The sequence below is a fragment of the Hypanus sabinus genome, chromosome 6, assembly GCF_030144855.1.
Source record: "Hypanus sabinus isolate sHypSab1 chromosome 6, sHypSab1.hap1, whole genome shotgun sequence".
Classification (NCBI taxonomy): Eukaryota; Metazoa; Chordata; class Chondrichthyes; order Myliobatiformes; family Dasyatidae; genus Hypanus; species Hypanus sabinus.
The window spans coordinates 109,194,511-109,211,164 of record NC_082711.1 but is presented as its reverse complement, the minus strand read 5'-3'; the positions used below and the strand labels follow the sequence as shown (position 1 = coordinate 109,211,164).

General features: G+C 41.0%; 1 protein-coding gene across 1 annotated transcript in view; it reads left to right on the top strand.

Moving 5' to 3' along the window:
• The window catches only part of apobec2a (apolipoprotein B mRNA editing enzyme, catalytic polypeptide-like 2a), a 31,177-nt gene extending 25,701 nt beyond the window's left edge, over window positions 1–5,476 (top strand). Inside the window, exon 2 of the mRNA XM_059971478.1 lies at window positions 2,211–5,476. Coding sequence (XP_059827461.1) covers window positions 2,211–2,745 — 535 coding nt within the window. The 3' untranslated portion in view covers window positions 2,746–5,476. The remainder of the gene's footprint in view (window positions 1–2,210) is intronic.
• Window positions 5,477–16,654: the final 11,178 nt, after the last annotated feature.

Here is a 16,654-nt window from a genome sequence, read left to right as displayed (position 1 = left end):
GAAGTGACATCAAAGGTAGACAGGACCGTAAAAAGAACTTTGGGTAGATTGGTCTTTATAGATCAGAGCATTGAATGCAGAAATTAGGATGTTGTGTTGAAGTTGTATAAGATGTCAATGAGGCAAAATTTGGAGAATTGTGTGCAGTTTGTGGTCACCTACCCACAGGAAGTGTGTCAATGAGATTGAAAGAATACAGAAAAATGTACAAGAATGCTACCAGGACTGCTGACCTGAGTTATAGGGAAAAGTTGAATAGGTTAAGAGTTTATTCCTGGAATGTAGGAGAATGAGAGATTTGATAGAGATATACAAAGTTATGAGGGGTATAGGTGGGGTAAATGCAAGCAGGCTTTTCCACTGACCAGAACTATAGGTCATAGATTAAGGGTCAAAGGTGAAATATTTAACTGGAACTTGAGTGGGGAGCATCTTTACTCAGAGGGCGGTGTGAGTCAGGAATAAGCTACCAGCAGAAGTGGTAGATGGGACTGATTGGAACATTTCAGAGAAACTTGGAAAAGTATATTGATGGGAGGAATATGAAGGACTGTGGCCAAGTGCAAGTTGATAGGACTAGACAGAATAATGGTTCAGCACTGCCTAGATGGGGTGAAGGGTCTGTTTCTATCCTGGAATGCTCCATGATTCTATGACTGACAGACCAGGCAGATTGTCTCTTTAAAATGGCCTTTCTTCCCTCTGTGAGTGTCTGGCAGTAAACTCCCAGTTTACTGCCACCTCCTCCTGTTGAGATAAAGAGAGTTAAAAATACACTTGAAATTCCATTTCAATGAGCCACTGCAGTGAGCAGAGAAGAACTGGCCGCAGACATCACTGGAAAATAATGTGGGGGTAGATCTGCAAAGCACGTCACCCTTGAACTGTCAGTGACACCAGAATTGTTGGGCATATCTCACAATTTTCTGATCGGAGCTGGGATAGTGGAATAAGGTCTTTAATCTCAGAGCTGCTGTTTTTGCCACAATACACAATATATATACTCTGAACACATAAAAGGGGACATATTGATACATTTTAAAATGTCATTTACATAGAATTATTTATTCGTATATTGCAAAATGTGCCAGTTATAAATTATTTAAAAGTGTGCTCATTGTTCTTCCTGGGCCATTAGCTCCCAGTGAATCATAGGCTATTGATGAGCTCTTATCTCCATCGTCCTCTGAAGTCGATGGTATGGCTGGAGATCATCAATGTTTCTGCAATCCATTATTTCCACTGTACAGGGGACTGGCCTGTTCAACTTCACCAGAGCCCTGTTGGCTGTCCTTACCTGTTTCCACCTCTCGTGATGTAGGGTTGGACTTTGAGAGGCGTACGCATTGTTATGTAAGGGGATACTGCTGTCATCAAGCATATCATTTGCAGTCTCATCTCATAAGCAACACCGAGCCAGACCGCAAATCAACTTGTGTGGAGATGCTGGCTGTTGTATCAACGTATTCCAGAACTTGGGTTTTACCTGGAAAATTTACTTTTGCTGATTCAGGCTGCTTTCTCTTCAAACGATTCATTGTAGAGAAATGACTAGAGAAATTAAGGGGGACTTCTGTTGTGGACTCAGTGGCTGAAGGGCTGTTTCTACATAATATTGCTCTCTCCCTATATTAATAAAGAAAAGTCCCCAGCTTGATTGGACAATGTCTCAGTGATTGCAGAGGTAAAAAGTGCATCAATAAGCGATCTTTGGAAAGTCCCCAGGTTCTGGACCAATTCCAGCAGATGGAAGCATGTCAAACATAACTGCTAGTTAAAGGGAGAATGGAAATAAATGTAGAAATGTGAACCAGTTAGCCTGATACCTGTTCTCAGCAAAAGGTTTTAACACATCTCTACAATCAGGTCCAACAATCATTTATAAACTCTAAATGTGATAAGCAGAATCAGCAAGGATTTGAGAGGGGTAAATCAAGTTAGAAGAACCTATTAAGAAATTCTAACAAGTTATCTGGTATGGTAGAGAAGGAAAATCATTCCTAAAACGGGATTATAGAAAGACATTTGACAACCTTATTCCATAAAATGGGCACCGAGGTTTTGATTGAGATAAGGGTTTAGCTAAAAGATAGAAAATAGAATGGGTACTCTACTTGTTGGTAAGCATGCAGTTTGTAACATGGTTGTATGGTTGAAGAAAAAGTCCCATTGTTTTCTTGGCAATAACATCTGCTCCTTTTAAATTCCAGAGAGCAAATACCTTCTATTTTCTTCAAGTTCCAGTTCAAAAACGTAGAATACAGCTCGGGAAGGAATAAGACATTTTTGTGCTATTCAGTGGAACAGCAAGATGCAGATTTCCAGAAGATGCAAGGATACGTGGAGGACGAGCACACAAGCATGCATGCGGAAGAGGCCTTCTTTGTAGAGGTCTTCAAGGAACGCAATGGCAGCTCGAAGTACTCCATCACTTGGCACGTCTCCTCCAGCCCTTGTGCGGCCTGCGCTTCTAAAATTGCAGAATACCTGAAGAAGAGTCCCAACGTCCGCCTCACCATCTTCATGGCTCGCTTGTTCATGTGGGAAGAGCCTGAGATCCAACAAGGTCTTCGGCTGCTGAAAGCTGCTGGTTGCCAACTGAAGATCATGAAAGCTCCCGAGTATAACTACTGCTGGAGCACTTATGTTGAAAACGAGGGGGAATCTTTCGTACCCTGGGAAGACCTACAGACCAGCAGCTTGGCATATGAAGGGATTCTAAATGAAATTCTACAACGTGCCTAGAAGGGTGAGGCATTCTGACGTGTCCCCAGATTTGGTGGTTCCCACCATCTGATGTTTTTATTGCCTCAGTGCATGTTTGCTGTGAGCACTCTTATTAGTTTTTATTGATTTACACATGGGAAGGAAAGGTAAGAGTGACGGTGTCAATACTGAAAGTTTGGTTAACTCTTTATTTATATATGCCAATAAAATTAGGGGTTGGAGGGAACGAGTCTTGTGATTATAATTCTGCCTCTGAGTCAGATAGGGAAGGATTTGAAAGTTTCTATGAGTTAACACCGGAGCTCCAAATATAAAATTCATATAAATTGGGTGTTGGTGATCATCCCATGTGTCTTGTTGGGAGTCCATGGCATTCTCCAAAATAAAAGAGAGCAACCTGGTGCAAAGATAGTCATAGTTGTGGGAGTGGTGTTCACTTTGTGATCTGTTAGACTATAAGTAAGTCTGCAACACTATTCAAGGACTAATGCAATGTTACAAAAAAAGGGGAACAGAGATAAGACTGATATTCTTTTGGTTCCTGACAATAATCAATAAATTTTTCACCAAACAGGCCAATGTTAAATGGCTAGTTGGAAGCAGTTATGATGGGAAACATCTTGCAGTGTTTTGGAATAGTGCAGTGATGTGCATATCATGTTTCACATCCCAAACTCCTGGTCATGGTTTGTGTCAACAGACAGGCAGACCAGGACACTTTCAGAATTGTACCACAAGAGTAACAGACGCATGAACAAATGATGACTACAGGAATTAACAATGGATGATTGGAGAGCTTATGAGCATAAATATTTTCCCTAGTGTGCAATGTGCAATTGCATTAGACTGACAGATGAGGGGTAATTGGAATCGAGTGAAACAAGTCAATCATTATTTTAAGATTATACTAGTTATTTTTTTCATAAGCAATAATTTTGTTATATATATAAAATTTAGACTTGTAATAAAAATAGAAAACTCTGAAAATACTCAGATCAAGCACTATGTATGGAAAGGGAAATAGTTCACATCAAAGATTATAATCTTATAGTCATTTATATATATAAAATCATATATAACAATTACAGCACAGAAACAGGCCATCTCGGCCCTCCACGTCCATGCTGACGCTTACTCTCACCTAGTCCCAGTGGCCCGCACTCAGCCCATAACCCTCCATTCCTTTCCTGTCCATATATCTATCCAATTTTACTTTAAATGACAATACTGAATCTGCCTCTACCACTTCTACTGGAAGCTTATTCCACACAGCTACCACTCCCTGAGGAAAGGAATTCCCCCTTGTGCTACCCTTAAACTTTTGCCCCTTAACTCTCAAATCATGTCCTCTTGTTTGAATCTCCCCTACTCTCAATGGAAAAAGCCTATCCACGTCAACTCGATCTATCCCCCTCATTATTTTAGATACCTCTATCAAGTCCCCCCTCAACCTTCTACGCTCCAAAGAATAAAGACCTAACTTGTTCAGCCTTTCCCTGTAACTTAGGTGCTGAAACCCAGGTAACATTCTAGTAAATCTTCTCTGTACTCTCGATTTTGTTGATAGCTTTCCTATAATTCGGTGACCAGAACTGTACACAATTACTGTTGATATATCTTTTAATAAAGTATTGACTTGAGATGCCATACTGATGTCTATAGCACTGCCACAGGTGGGATGCTGTACACAATGCCATGGCATGTTTATACATGTTGTAATGTGTATGTCAAAATTTGAAATAGACAACAGGAATGTTAAAAGTGTGACAAAAACAGTAAGTGTTACTACAGGAAGTTAGATGCTTTGGAAAGCAATGCGATTAAACTTTAGATTTTTAGTGTATTTTATGGAGATTTGGAACCACAGTTGCACGTTTTACAGATTTGTCCTGCTCAAGTTCAAAACGGCTTTGAGTTGCATATGCCAGGGTGCAGCAGTGACGTATGCATTTATATCACAGGTGTAAATGTGATGGATTAAAGGCATCGTCTGCGAGCAGACTAAAGAACATTAAAGTACATTGACTTAAGTGTGATTTTTTTTCTAACAGGCTGAAACCCCCCAGTGTGCATAATTTTGGAGGGGATATTATAATTTAATAACAGCACCAGAGATGTTCATAACTATATTGAGAAGAGCGTCCTGATACTCTGCTCAGTGAGGTGGGTGCTCAATACTATTATGGGAGGGAACTAGGAGAAAGCAGTCCCTCTGCTCACATAAATATCCTCTCTAAAAAGTTACTGAATATTACACAGTGGCCATATTTCACAAAAATACTTTTAAAATTGGGCAGCTGTGACAATTCTTGAAATTCTGACAAAAAGATGTCTTTGGTGCTATAGTTTCATGCTAGGTAAGTTGTACAAATAGAGAATATTGGAATGGTGAGTTTACAGCCCAAACATCTCCCTCCACATGGAAACTTTATGAATAACCATTCTAAATTATGATATCAGGCCTGCTAGTGGAAGTCCATAACTTTGCCCTTGCAAAACTCTCCCTCTGTGTTCAACTGCCCTTTGAATATTCCATATGTTTTCCTCTAATATTCAGGGGCTAATTATTTTATGTATGTTTTCATTCTTGAAATACGGACGTTCTTTTTGAAATTTGATTACATTTCACTCATTAAAACATATTTGCTAAAGCAAGACCAGAGTTCACCTTAACCAGCATTTAATGTTTGCCATTTCTCAAAAGGCATCCAGTTTTCCTACTGCGTATTTTGAATGCAACCAAGTACCGTACTTTGAACCTCCTCAACACTTTCAATAGTATTCACAACAATTTTGGTAATAATTGAGCTTAATGCAAAAACTGACTTGATCCCACTATTTGTAAACACCAAACTTCCAGCAAGGACTCTGCCAATTTGACTGAGATCACCTACTTGTCCAGTGCCAATAATCTTGTTCCTGTTTTGCTGAACTTTATTTAAATCAGGGGTTCCCAGCCTGTGGTCCATGGACCCCTTGGTTAATGGTAAGGCTCCGTAACATAAAAAAGGTTGGGAACCCCTGATCTAAAGAGAGAATAATCAGGGAAAACTTATATAGATTTATAAAGGATTATCGATGACAGGAGAACTTAATTTTTGTTTTAAAGATATGAATAAACTATATAGGAGCATCTACAGTTCGTACTTGTACGGATTTTGGGAAAATCAATTAATAAAATTGCTTGAAGCAACCATTACAACAAAGCCCACAGGACTGAGGGTGAATTATTGACTTAAGAGAAGACCAAAGATTATCTAGGAGAATGCAACCAGTCATGTCTTTCAGGAATCTTTATTACGGTCTCAACTATTAACATATTTAGTACCAGGTTAAATTGCAGAAGTGCAATTTGTTGATGACAAATGCAGGCAGGCTTTTTCCACTGAGGTTGGGTGGGAACACAATTAGAGGTCTTGGGTTAAGAGGGAAAGGTGAAAATTTTAAGGGGAAACTACTTTGCTTAGAGGGTCATGGGAATGTGAAATGAGCTGCCAACTCTATTTCAACATTTGAGGGAAGCTTGGATAGATATGTGGTTTATAGGGGTATTGAGGGCTAGGGTCCTAGAGCAGGTAACTTAAATGGTTCGGTGCAAATGAGATGGGTGAAAGGGCCTGTTTCTGTACTGTACTTCTCTCTGACTCTATGACATATGCTCTTGCTGGAAGCATTAAAACGTGATTCTAAAGGATTAACTAAACAGGCAAACTGTGGCAAATAAATTTCCATGCAAGCAATTTCAAAGCTATTCACACTCAGAGTAAGCGTACCCTGAATATTGATTGGTGTATACTATCTCCACTCTAAGAACTTTGGATTCCTAGTAAATTAATCACGATCATGTCATAGACGGGGGAAATAATCAAAAAGTCTTAACACACAGAATCTAGAGGACAGTGTGAGCTTTCAGTTCAGAATATATTCATTGAAAGCATACTTTGATTCAATATTTCAATTACAAGATTTCACACAAGGATTTATTTAAAAATGATTCAGAGATAAAGTGATTGTATTATTCCTGATATTAAATGAAACTGACAGGAAAGCAACAAACTATTGCTTATTACTTTAGGGTTTTAGATTAGAGACGGGCTGAAAGTGTATCTCTCACAAAAATAGTACTTCACTGCTATATCTGCTGGCAATAAAAAAATCCCTTTGACTGCCATATTTTTTTGTATATAGGAATGTGGGTACATGTAACTGTGGTGAAGCTACCGTGAGAAGGGACTGAGTACATTGAATGCATGCTCATTATTCATTGAAGTTTTGTACTCAGGATATTCATCAAACAGAACAAAGGAGAAACTTTTAAAACATGGGTAAAAACACAGAACCTGTTGGAAATATACAAGCAGTATCATGATTTACAATGGATAAAGGATAATAATTTGAAGCAAGACCAACTGAGCGAGATATGTGATGGCCTGCCCTGCAGCATCACAGTTAGACGTGCTGGAACTCGATGCCAGCAGCTTCAGCTGTTCCTTTCACATACACTTTTCATCCCATCAGGAGCAGCTATTTCTGTTTCACCTTAACACTGGAAGATCTGTGGCCCTTTTGGTCCAAGGTTAAGGCTGTGCCTGATGGTTTGAAGTTGTATCTCCATATTTTAAGAAGATTTTAAACTCAATTCTTTAATATTTGTTCTGGTAATGCATAGTAAAGTTGAACCACTAGTCTCATCACGTCAAGTTAAGTCAGAGAATACACAGTACATAGATCAAACTTCAGAATCAATGCCAAGCAAAGAGATGCAGTGTGTAATTGGTTATTATTTCAAGATCTTTAGCTTGGAAAATTAGCAATAAAACATTACATTCTATCATTAGATTTGATTCATAGAACACCGCAGCACAGAAACAGGCCATTTGGCCCATCTAGTCCATGCTGAACGATTAGATAGAGAGATACTTTGTTGATACCAAAGGAAATTACAGTGTCACAGTAGCATTACAAGTGCACAGGTATACAAATGTTAGAAGAGAAGCAAAAAAGAATTAAAAAAAAAGGTTTCCTCAAATAGTCTAACAGGAAGGGGTCATCACTTTCCTGGCTATAGGCTGACTCATTATAAAGTCTCATATAGGCCTCATATCATGCTCTTTGGAGCATCACAGTTGTCTTAGTCTATTATTATAAGTACTCCTCTGTTCAGCCAAGGTGGCATGCACAGGGTGAGAAACATTGTCCAGAATTGCCATTATTTTCTGTAGGGTATATTGTCCTGCCACAGCCTCCAGTGTGCCCAGTTTGACTCCTATAACAGAGCCAGCCTTTCTATTGTTTATTGAGCCTGTTGGCATCACCTGTGATGATGCCATTGTCCCAGTACACCATCGCTTAGACAGTTGTACTGGCGATAACAGACCAGTAGAACATGTGAAGGAGAGACCTGCATACTCCAAAGGACCTCCGTCCCCTTAGGAAGCAGAGGCGACTCTGTTCCTCTTTGTACAGAGCCTCTGTGATGGTGCTTCATGCAAGTCTGTCATCCAGGTGCACCCCTGGGTACTTGTAGGTCCTCACCATCAATGATAACAGGGAGCAGAGCAGGCTTAGTCTTCCTAAAGTCCATCACTATCTCCTTTGTCTTACTGATGTTGAGCTGCAGATGATTCAGTTTGCACCATTTGACAAAGTCCTCCACCGGGGCCCTGTATTCATCCTCCCGTCCTCCCTTTATTCACCCAACTACTGCTGAATCAACAGAGAATTTCTGCAGATGACATTGTATCTAAAGTCTGAGGTATACAGGGTAAACAGGAAGGGAGCCAATACACTCCCCTGTGGGGCACCAGTGCTGCTAACAGACATGTCGACATACAGCTCTGAAGCCGCACGAACTGCAGTCTGCCAATCATGTCGTCCATTATCCAGGATTCAATGGAAATGCCATCCTGCATTGAACAGAGCTTTTCCCCCAGCAATGAGGTCTGTCTGCTATTGAAGGCACTTAAGAAATCAAAAAACATGATCCTCACTGCGCTGCCCTGCTAACCCAAATGGGACTAAGCTCGGTTAGCAGGTAGGTGACAGCATTATCAACTCCAATGTGCTCCTGGCAGGCAAACCGTAGGGTACTGAGGGCTGATCTGACCAGGGGTTGGAGCTGAGCCAGGATCAGTCTCTCTAGGGTCTTCATGATGTGTGAGGTCAGAGCCACTAGATGGTAGTAATTCAGGACTTTCAGTTGGCCTGCTTGGGTACTGGGAACACACATGGTGTTTCCATAGAGTCAGGCCCCTTTCCAGGCTGAGAATCAGATTGGAAATGCCTAGTCCCATCCTGACCCTAACCCCGACTTGTAATGCTACCACTCTCCCTTTAATCCCTCCCGCTCTGTCACATCTAAAACTCCAGAACCCCGGAAATTGAGCTGCCAGACCTGCCCTTCCTCCAACCAAGCCTCACTAACCGCTACAATGTCATAACTCCACATGCTGATCCATGTCCCAAGCTCCTCTGCCTTTCCTACAATACTCCTTGCTTTGAAATAAACACGGCTCAGAACATTATCCCACCATGCTCAACCTTTCCATTCCTGACTTTGTATTAAAGGCTTAGCAACATCTTTCTCTACAACCTCTCCACTCTCTGTTCTGGCATCCTGGTTCCCATTGCCCTGCAATTTTAGCTTAAACCCTCTCCACCCGCACCCCCTGGGCAGCAGCACTGGTAAATCTTTCCGCTAGGAATTAGACCCACTCCAGTTCTTTATCAGTCGCTACTTTAAACAGCAACTCACTCCTGACAAGACTTACAGTTTGCAAATAGCTCCCACCCTGTAAGATGTCTTTCTCTCTCTACTTCAGATTCTTTAAACTAGAATATATTCCTAATGGAAATGCCAGTATTTTTCTTGCTCAAAAACTATCATTTCTACAAATATTACATGGATTAATGATGTATCATAAAGTAGATATAAAGTCTATTATTACATTTCACCTTCTGTCAGTGCACTAAAAGCACATTGGCATTTAGTGTTAGCACCGAATAAGGTCTCCCTCTACCTCAAAGTAGGTCAAACTCACTTGGAGCAGAGTTACGTAGGTTTTCATCTATGCCAGGATCTGTGTGTTTGTTAATGAGGAAAGGCTCAATACACCATGGATAATGGGCACCAGCCCAATAAGATACAGACAGAGGCAACAAGAAGAGATGCTGCAAGGCTTCAGAGAGAGCTGCTGGATGAAATGGCCTCCTGTGGAGTTAACTGATAATTCCTTATTCTGGTTTACATCATTTTATGGCATATGAGAGTCGTGTATATCTTCACAAAGCAAATCAGCTGTCTCAGTATTTATTGGGAAGACAGTGCAGAAAATGACACACCTCTCCAGAATCCAGTCAGTACTAGCAGCCTGGAAACTTTTCTAATTATGCAGTGGGAAAGAGCTGACTGTGATTGGCACCAATTCTAATCTTTCTAATCCATATGTGGCTGTCTGGCCAGGAATATTCCATGTGTGTGGTTCTGTAGCTAGACGTTATCTGCTGTTAAACAACTGACCAATTTAGCTCTGCAATGCGTCATGGATACTGTTGCAATGAAGCATGAAGGCCAAACCTTGTGTTTCAGAAACTTCAGCACACTTAGTAATCTCTTCTTCAGTGAGGACCTGGCGAAGTTTTTGCAATGCCAGCTTTGCTGTCTGTTTATTAATTAAGGCCGTTTGCTTTCTCAGGTGATCACAAAATAACCTGTGGTGAGTTCAAGAAGCATCAGTGGATTTGGAGTCCTTACCAACAGTCAACAGCATGCCAATAATCACTAAAACATATCCAGTACAAAGAATTCAGTACATTTAAGCCAAAAACAACCCACTGAACTTTATATGCAACAGCTAATGGCCAATATTGTTAAATAATTGTACACTTCTCTTTATTGTAGAATACTGGGTGCTGTTAAAGCCAAACACTTCAATAACTCCACACAGAACAGCGGGCATCAGTGAAGAAGCTAAGCTAAAGTTATTTGTTCATTCGGATTGAACCGAAAGGAATTTGCTTTTACTTCTGGAAATGTATCAGGTTTCTTGGACATGTACTTAATGTCTTGAACTCGAGCTCTTTGATAGCAGTTACTGTGAAATGTCCCAGTCGAAAGGAAGCTCCAAGCTACTTACTGTAGTTTTAAATACTGGACTGCCTGAAGCCTGCAAAAAGGTTTCATGGTAATAAAATGCAATACTTTGTGTATAGAACACCAGTGTCTTGTAGGAAATGTCAGTGTGCCATATTCAGTATTCACTGCTGCTTTGTGCTTTACAATAAAACATTGTGTAACGTTTATCTGGTTAGCGCTTTCATTTCAGGTCTGTCAGCTTCTCATCTCCTACCTCACACCATTTACAACTGAAACTTCTGGATTCACCTTCAGGATTTCTGGTAGTTTTTAAAAATTTCTATCCCAAGATTAATCTTTCAGAAGATGTTTAATCATGAGAATTAACATAAACAAATTGATTAACTTTAAACAGCTCTTGAAATAATCAGAACAGAAAACATACGTACTGACATACAGCAATTTATTGACAAGTCAGTTTATCTTAAGTGGCACATACAACATCTGCATCTAGGTGTTATCTTGTGTACCAATGCCCAACTTACAAAAGGGTCACTTCTACCAACTACATCACTGCTAAAAGCAACGTAGATCCGTTATGGAAAGACGGCTGTGCGAATCATTCTCACTTGAGTAAATCATACCACACTTCACTCCAACTATCAAACACCTGTTTACACCAAGCATGTTTTATTCCTTCTTAATTCCCAACAACTCTGCCTAAATTCTACAACTCCACTACGGAAACTTTCATTTCTTCGTTATATCCTGTATCATCTGGTGTGGGCGATCATGGTCTTTCCACGACCGTGATTGCTTTTGGCAAATTTTCCTACAGAAGTGGTTTGCCATTGCCTTCTTCTGGGCAGTGTCTTTACCAAATGGGTGACCACTGCCATTATCAGTACTCTTCAGAGATTGACTGCCTGTGTCAGTGGTCGCATAACCAGGACTTGTGACGTGCACCTGCTTATCAAATGACCATCCACCGTCTGCTCCGATGTTCACATGACCCTGATCAGCATGACTAAGTAGGTACCACACCTTGCCCAAGAGTGACCTGCAGGCTAGCAGAGGGAAGGAGTGCCTTATACCTCCATTAGAAGAGGGACATCCCCACTCCGCCACCTGAGAAGGTTAATTAACCTAGCAAATCTTTGAGAAGAATCCAAGAGGGTTATAGAAAGAAGATACAAACTCCATAAACAGTGCTGGCTGCTGGAACTATGACACAGTAGCTTTACCAGCTGTGCTATCCAATACTTACTGAGGGATTTCACAGTACTACCCAATGTGGTACAGTGTATCCAGGCCTGGAGAATTGTTGTGTACAGTGTATTAATTCTTAGCTGATCTCTACTGAAGCAGATGTTACAACTGACACCGAGACTAGTACAGAGAAAACTTACAAGGATGTTGATGGGTCTTGAAGACTCAAGTTATAAGGAAAGTTTGAATAGTTTAGGAATTTATTCCTTGGAGCTTAAAAGATTGAGAGAAGATTTAACAGAGGTCTACAAAGTTAGAGAGATATAGAGAGGGTAAATGCAAGCAGGCTTCTTCCACTGAGGTTGGGTGGGACCTCAACCAGAGGTCATGGGTTAAGGGTGGAGGGTGAAAAGTTTAACAGTAACATGAGGGGAAACTTCTTCACTCAGAGGGTCTTGAGAATTTGGAACAAGCTGTGAGTGCAAGTGGTGCATGTGAGCTCTAATTTAACATTTAAGAGAAGTTTGGACAGGTATATGGATGGCAGGAGTATGGAGAGCTATAGTCCTGGTACAGGTTGATGGGAGTAGGCAGTTCAAGTAGCTCAGAAGATGGGCCAAATAGCCAGTTTCCTAACAGTACTTTTCTATTAATCACCTCACCCTTCCTTTCCCCTGGGGAGCCAGGTGATTAATAAAAAAACAAAGAAAATTTATAAACACAAGAGATTCTGCTGATGCTGTAACATAGACTGGAGGAACTGAAGTTGGGCATTATCTATCGAGGCAAGTAAACGACTTTCAGTTAGTCCTGACAAAGGGTCTCGGCCCGAAACATCAACAGCGCTTCTCCCTATAGATGCTGCCTGGCCTGCTGTGTTCCACCAGCATTTTGTGTGTGTTGTTTGAATTTCCAGCATCTGCAGATTTCCTCGCCTAAACAATTGATATATCGGGCTGAGACCTTCAACCAAATGTTGTGGATAAATAACTACTCTGTACCCAAACCAGTGTTTTTTTTTCATTTCAGTTGACTAGTGAATTAGAACATGATAAGATAAAAAAAAATACAGTATAGTAGATTTTCAGGTAATCAGCCATGCGATCATTATTCCAGTGATGAAAAATAAAACTATCTTTGGCATGTTCTTGGCAACTAACCATCCCAAAATAGTTACATCAAAAATTATTTTCCTCATCTTACACTAACCCCTAAAACTGACCTCACAAAGACATCATTTCAAATCACTGCTATTTGCATATATGTAACTCAATGCTATGGACCGGTAGATTTGAAATGGGTTGTTTTGGTTCTGTTAAGTAAATTAGAAACTGAAAGACTTAATCAGCTCTTATGTCCACTTATGTATCTCTGCAGTCAGATAAGACAGAAACAGTAACTGCCACTTGGCAGTTCACTAGGGTACACACAACTGTCAAAAAGGACAACCTGCTGAGGACATGCCAGTTTGCTGACCTAGGCAGCAAAGATATATGAGTTGTTCTTTGCTCAACAGAAGAGCGAATCAAGACATTGATGAACAAATGTGTTAAAAACAAGAAACCTGCCAATGCATTGGTTTGGGCAAATACAACCAAGACCGACTTTAGCAAACAAGTAACTTAAAGAGATCATTGGGCAAAGTAGAGAGTGCAAAACTCAACAAGAAAATTATCAAAAGATAAATATTGCAAAGCTGAGACGGCTATAAAATTTATTTTACTGATTTACATTTTGTGGCATCCAAGATTATTAACATTAATAACACATTGTTGAGAAATTCTACCAGAAGGCAATTCAGAAAAGGGAAATGCACAGAAACCAGACCATAGAACATTACAGCACAGAAACAGGCCTTTTGGCCCTTCTTGGCTGTGCCGAACCATTTTTCTGCCTAGTCCCATTGACCTGCACCTGGATCATATCCCTCCATACCCCTCTCATCTATGTCCCTATCCAAGCTTTTCTTAAATGTGAAAAGTAAGCTCGCATTTACCACTTCATCTGGCAGCTCATTCCACACACTCCCACCACTCTGTGTGAAGACGCCTCCCCTAATGTTCCCTTTAAACTTTCCCTTCTTCACCCTTAACCCATGCCCTCTGTTTTTTTTTTTCTCCCCTAACCTCAGTGGAAAAAGCCTGCTTGAATTCACTCTATCTATATCCATCATAATTTTATATACCTCTATCAAATCTCCCCTCATTCTTCTACGTTCCAGGGAATAAAGTCCTAAACTATTCAACCTTTCTCTGTAACTCAGTTTAAGTCCCAGCAACATCCTTGTAAACCTTCTCTGCACTCTTTCAACCTTATTGATATCCTTCCTGTAATTCGGTGACCAAAACTGCACACAATACTCCAAATTCAGCCTCACCAATGTCTTATACAACCTCACCATAACGTTCCAACTCTTATACGCAATACTAAAGGCCAATGTACCAAAAGCTCTCTTATGACCCTATCTACCTGTGACGCCACTTTTAGGGAATTTTGCATCTGTATTCCCAGATCCCTCTGTTCTACTGCACTCCTCAGTGTCCTACCATTTACCTTGTATGTTCTACCCCATTTTTTCCTTCCAAAGAGCAATACCTCACACTTGTCTGTATTAAACTCCATCTGCCATTTTTCAGCCCATTTTTCCAGCTGGTCCAAATCCCTCTGCAAGCTTTGAAAACCTTCTTCACTGTGCACTACACCTCCAATCTTTGTATCATCAGCAAATTTGCTGATCCAATTTATCACATTATCATTGATATAGATGACAAATAACAATGGACACAGCACTGATCCCTGTGGCACACCACTAGTCACAGGCCTCCATTCAGAGAAGCAATCCTCCACTACCACTCTCTAACTTCTCCCACTGAGCCAATGTCTAATCTAATTTACTATCAGACACAATCACTTGGGCAAATGCATCTACATTTTTGAATTGCTGCCTTTGGAAGCAATCGAAAAATTGCAAGGACGAGAGACTACAAATGCTGGAATCCAGAGGGAAAACTTCTGAAAGAACTCTGTATGGTCTGGCAGCATTTGAGGGAATGGTTAGTAGGCATTTTGGATCAAGACCTTTCATCTGGACTGAACAAAGGAAGTCAGCCGGCAGAAAGAGAAGGGGAATAATGGGGCAAAAGCTGGCAAGCAATAATGAAGTGGCAGATGAAACAGGTGGAGGAGGGTGAAGATACAGAGGATGGAGATTATAGGTGGAGGCAAAGGACTGAAGATTAGAGAATTTCATAAGGTGAAGAGAAACCAGGTAAGGGTGAGCAGATAGAACAGATCGTGTGGGGGGGGGGGGGGGAGGAGGGAGAGAAGAAGAGGACCAAGTGGGTGGTGAGTAGATGAAAGGGGAAAGAAATAGATGGGACCTAGTGTTGGGAAGGTGCTTGGAAGGAAGGGCATAAATGCAATGTCCTGGGTACACAAAGAGAAAGGAACAGAAGGGGAGCAAGTTATCCAAGCTGGAGAATTCAATGTTCATCCCATTGAGCTGTGGGTTGTCCAAATAGAATAAGCAGTGCTTCCAGTTTGCTTTAGCTAACCTTGGCAATGAAGATGGTGGAGGACAGATTAGTATGGGAATGGGAGAGGCATGAACATGGCAAGCAATCGGGAGCTCCAGATAGCTATTTCGGAGAGCATAGGAGCATGGCAAACAGTGGTCTGTACTTGGTCTCATGGATAAAGATGGTTACATAAAAGCAGAGGGTAGGTTGCTGGTGTGATCCCTAGAGATAGTGGAAAGGGGTAGGTGGGATCTCATCAAATCTGATGGAAGACTTATGTGCTGGAGTGTACAGACCAAGAGAACTCTATCCCTTTTGCATGTTAGGGAGGAAGGGCAAGAATGGGTGGGGGAGATGGAAGAAAGGCATGGCAAAAGACAGGGTGGAAGGTGTAACCCAGGGAGCCATGGGAATCAAGAAGTTTGTACTAAATGTTTTGGATAGTTTGTCTCCTGAGACAGATCAGGAAAGGAGAGGCATCTTAAAAAGTCCAAGTAAATTTGAGGACAGGTGCAAGTTAACAGAGAAGTTGATGAAATTGATGAGTTCTGCACAGCTGCTGAGGCTGAACCAGTGTGGTTATTGAATTGTTGAACTAATTGTTGTGTTTAAAGTTGGAGTGAAGCCAGAGCAGATTTGGAAAGGAGATTGCTCGGTGTAGCCAATGCAAGGCAGGCATATCTAGGCCTATTGCTTTGATTTGGAGAAAGAGATGGCAATCAAAAGTGAAGCTGTTCTGGATAAGCAAGTTCTGCCAGACAGAGGCAAGTGTTAAGAGGGGAACTGATTTAATCCATGTTTAAAAGGTAATTGGAGATGCTCAGTTCCTCCCATAGGGAATTGTGTAGGGAGTGGAATTCCATAGTGAAGGCAAGACAGTGGGGGGAGGGAATTGGAAGTTGTTAAAATGGTAGACATCGTGCAGAGCACCCAGATTCCGGTGGAATTGAAAGGGGAGAGGGTGAGGTTGATAGATGGTGAGAGGACGAGAGAAAGGACAAGGACAAAAGAGGGCGAGGGGGCGAGAGGCAGGTAGAGAAACCAAGGCGGTAGTTTATATAACTTAATATAAGCTAGATTAGAATCAGAATCAGGTTTATTACCACCAGCATGTGACGGGAAATTG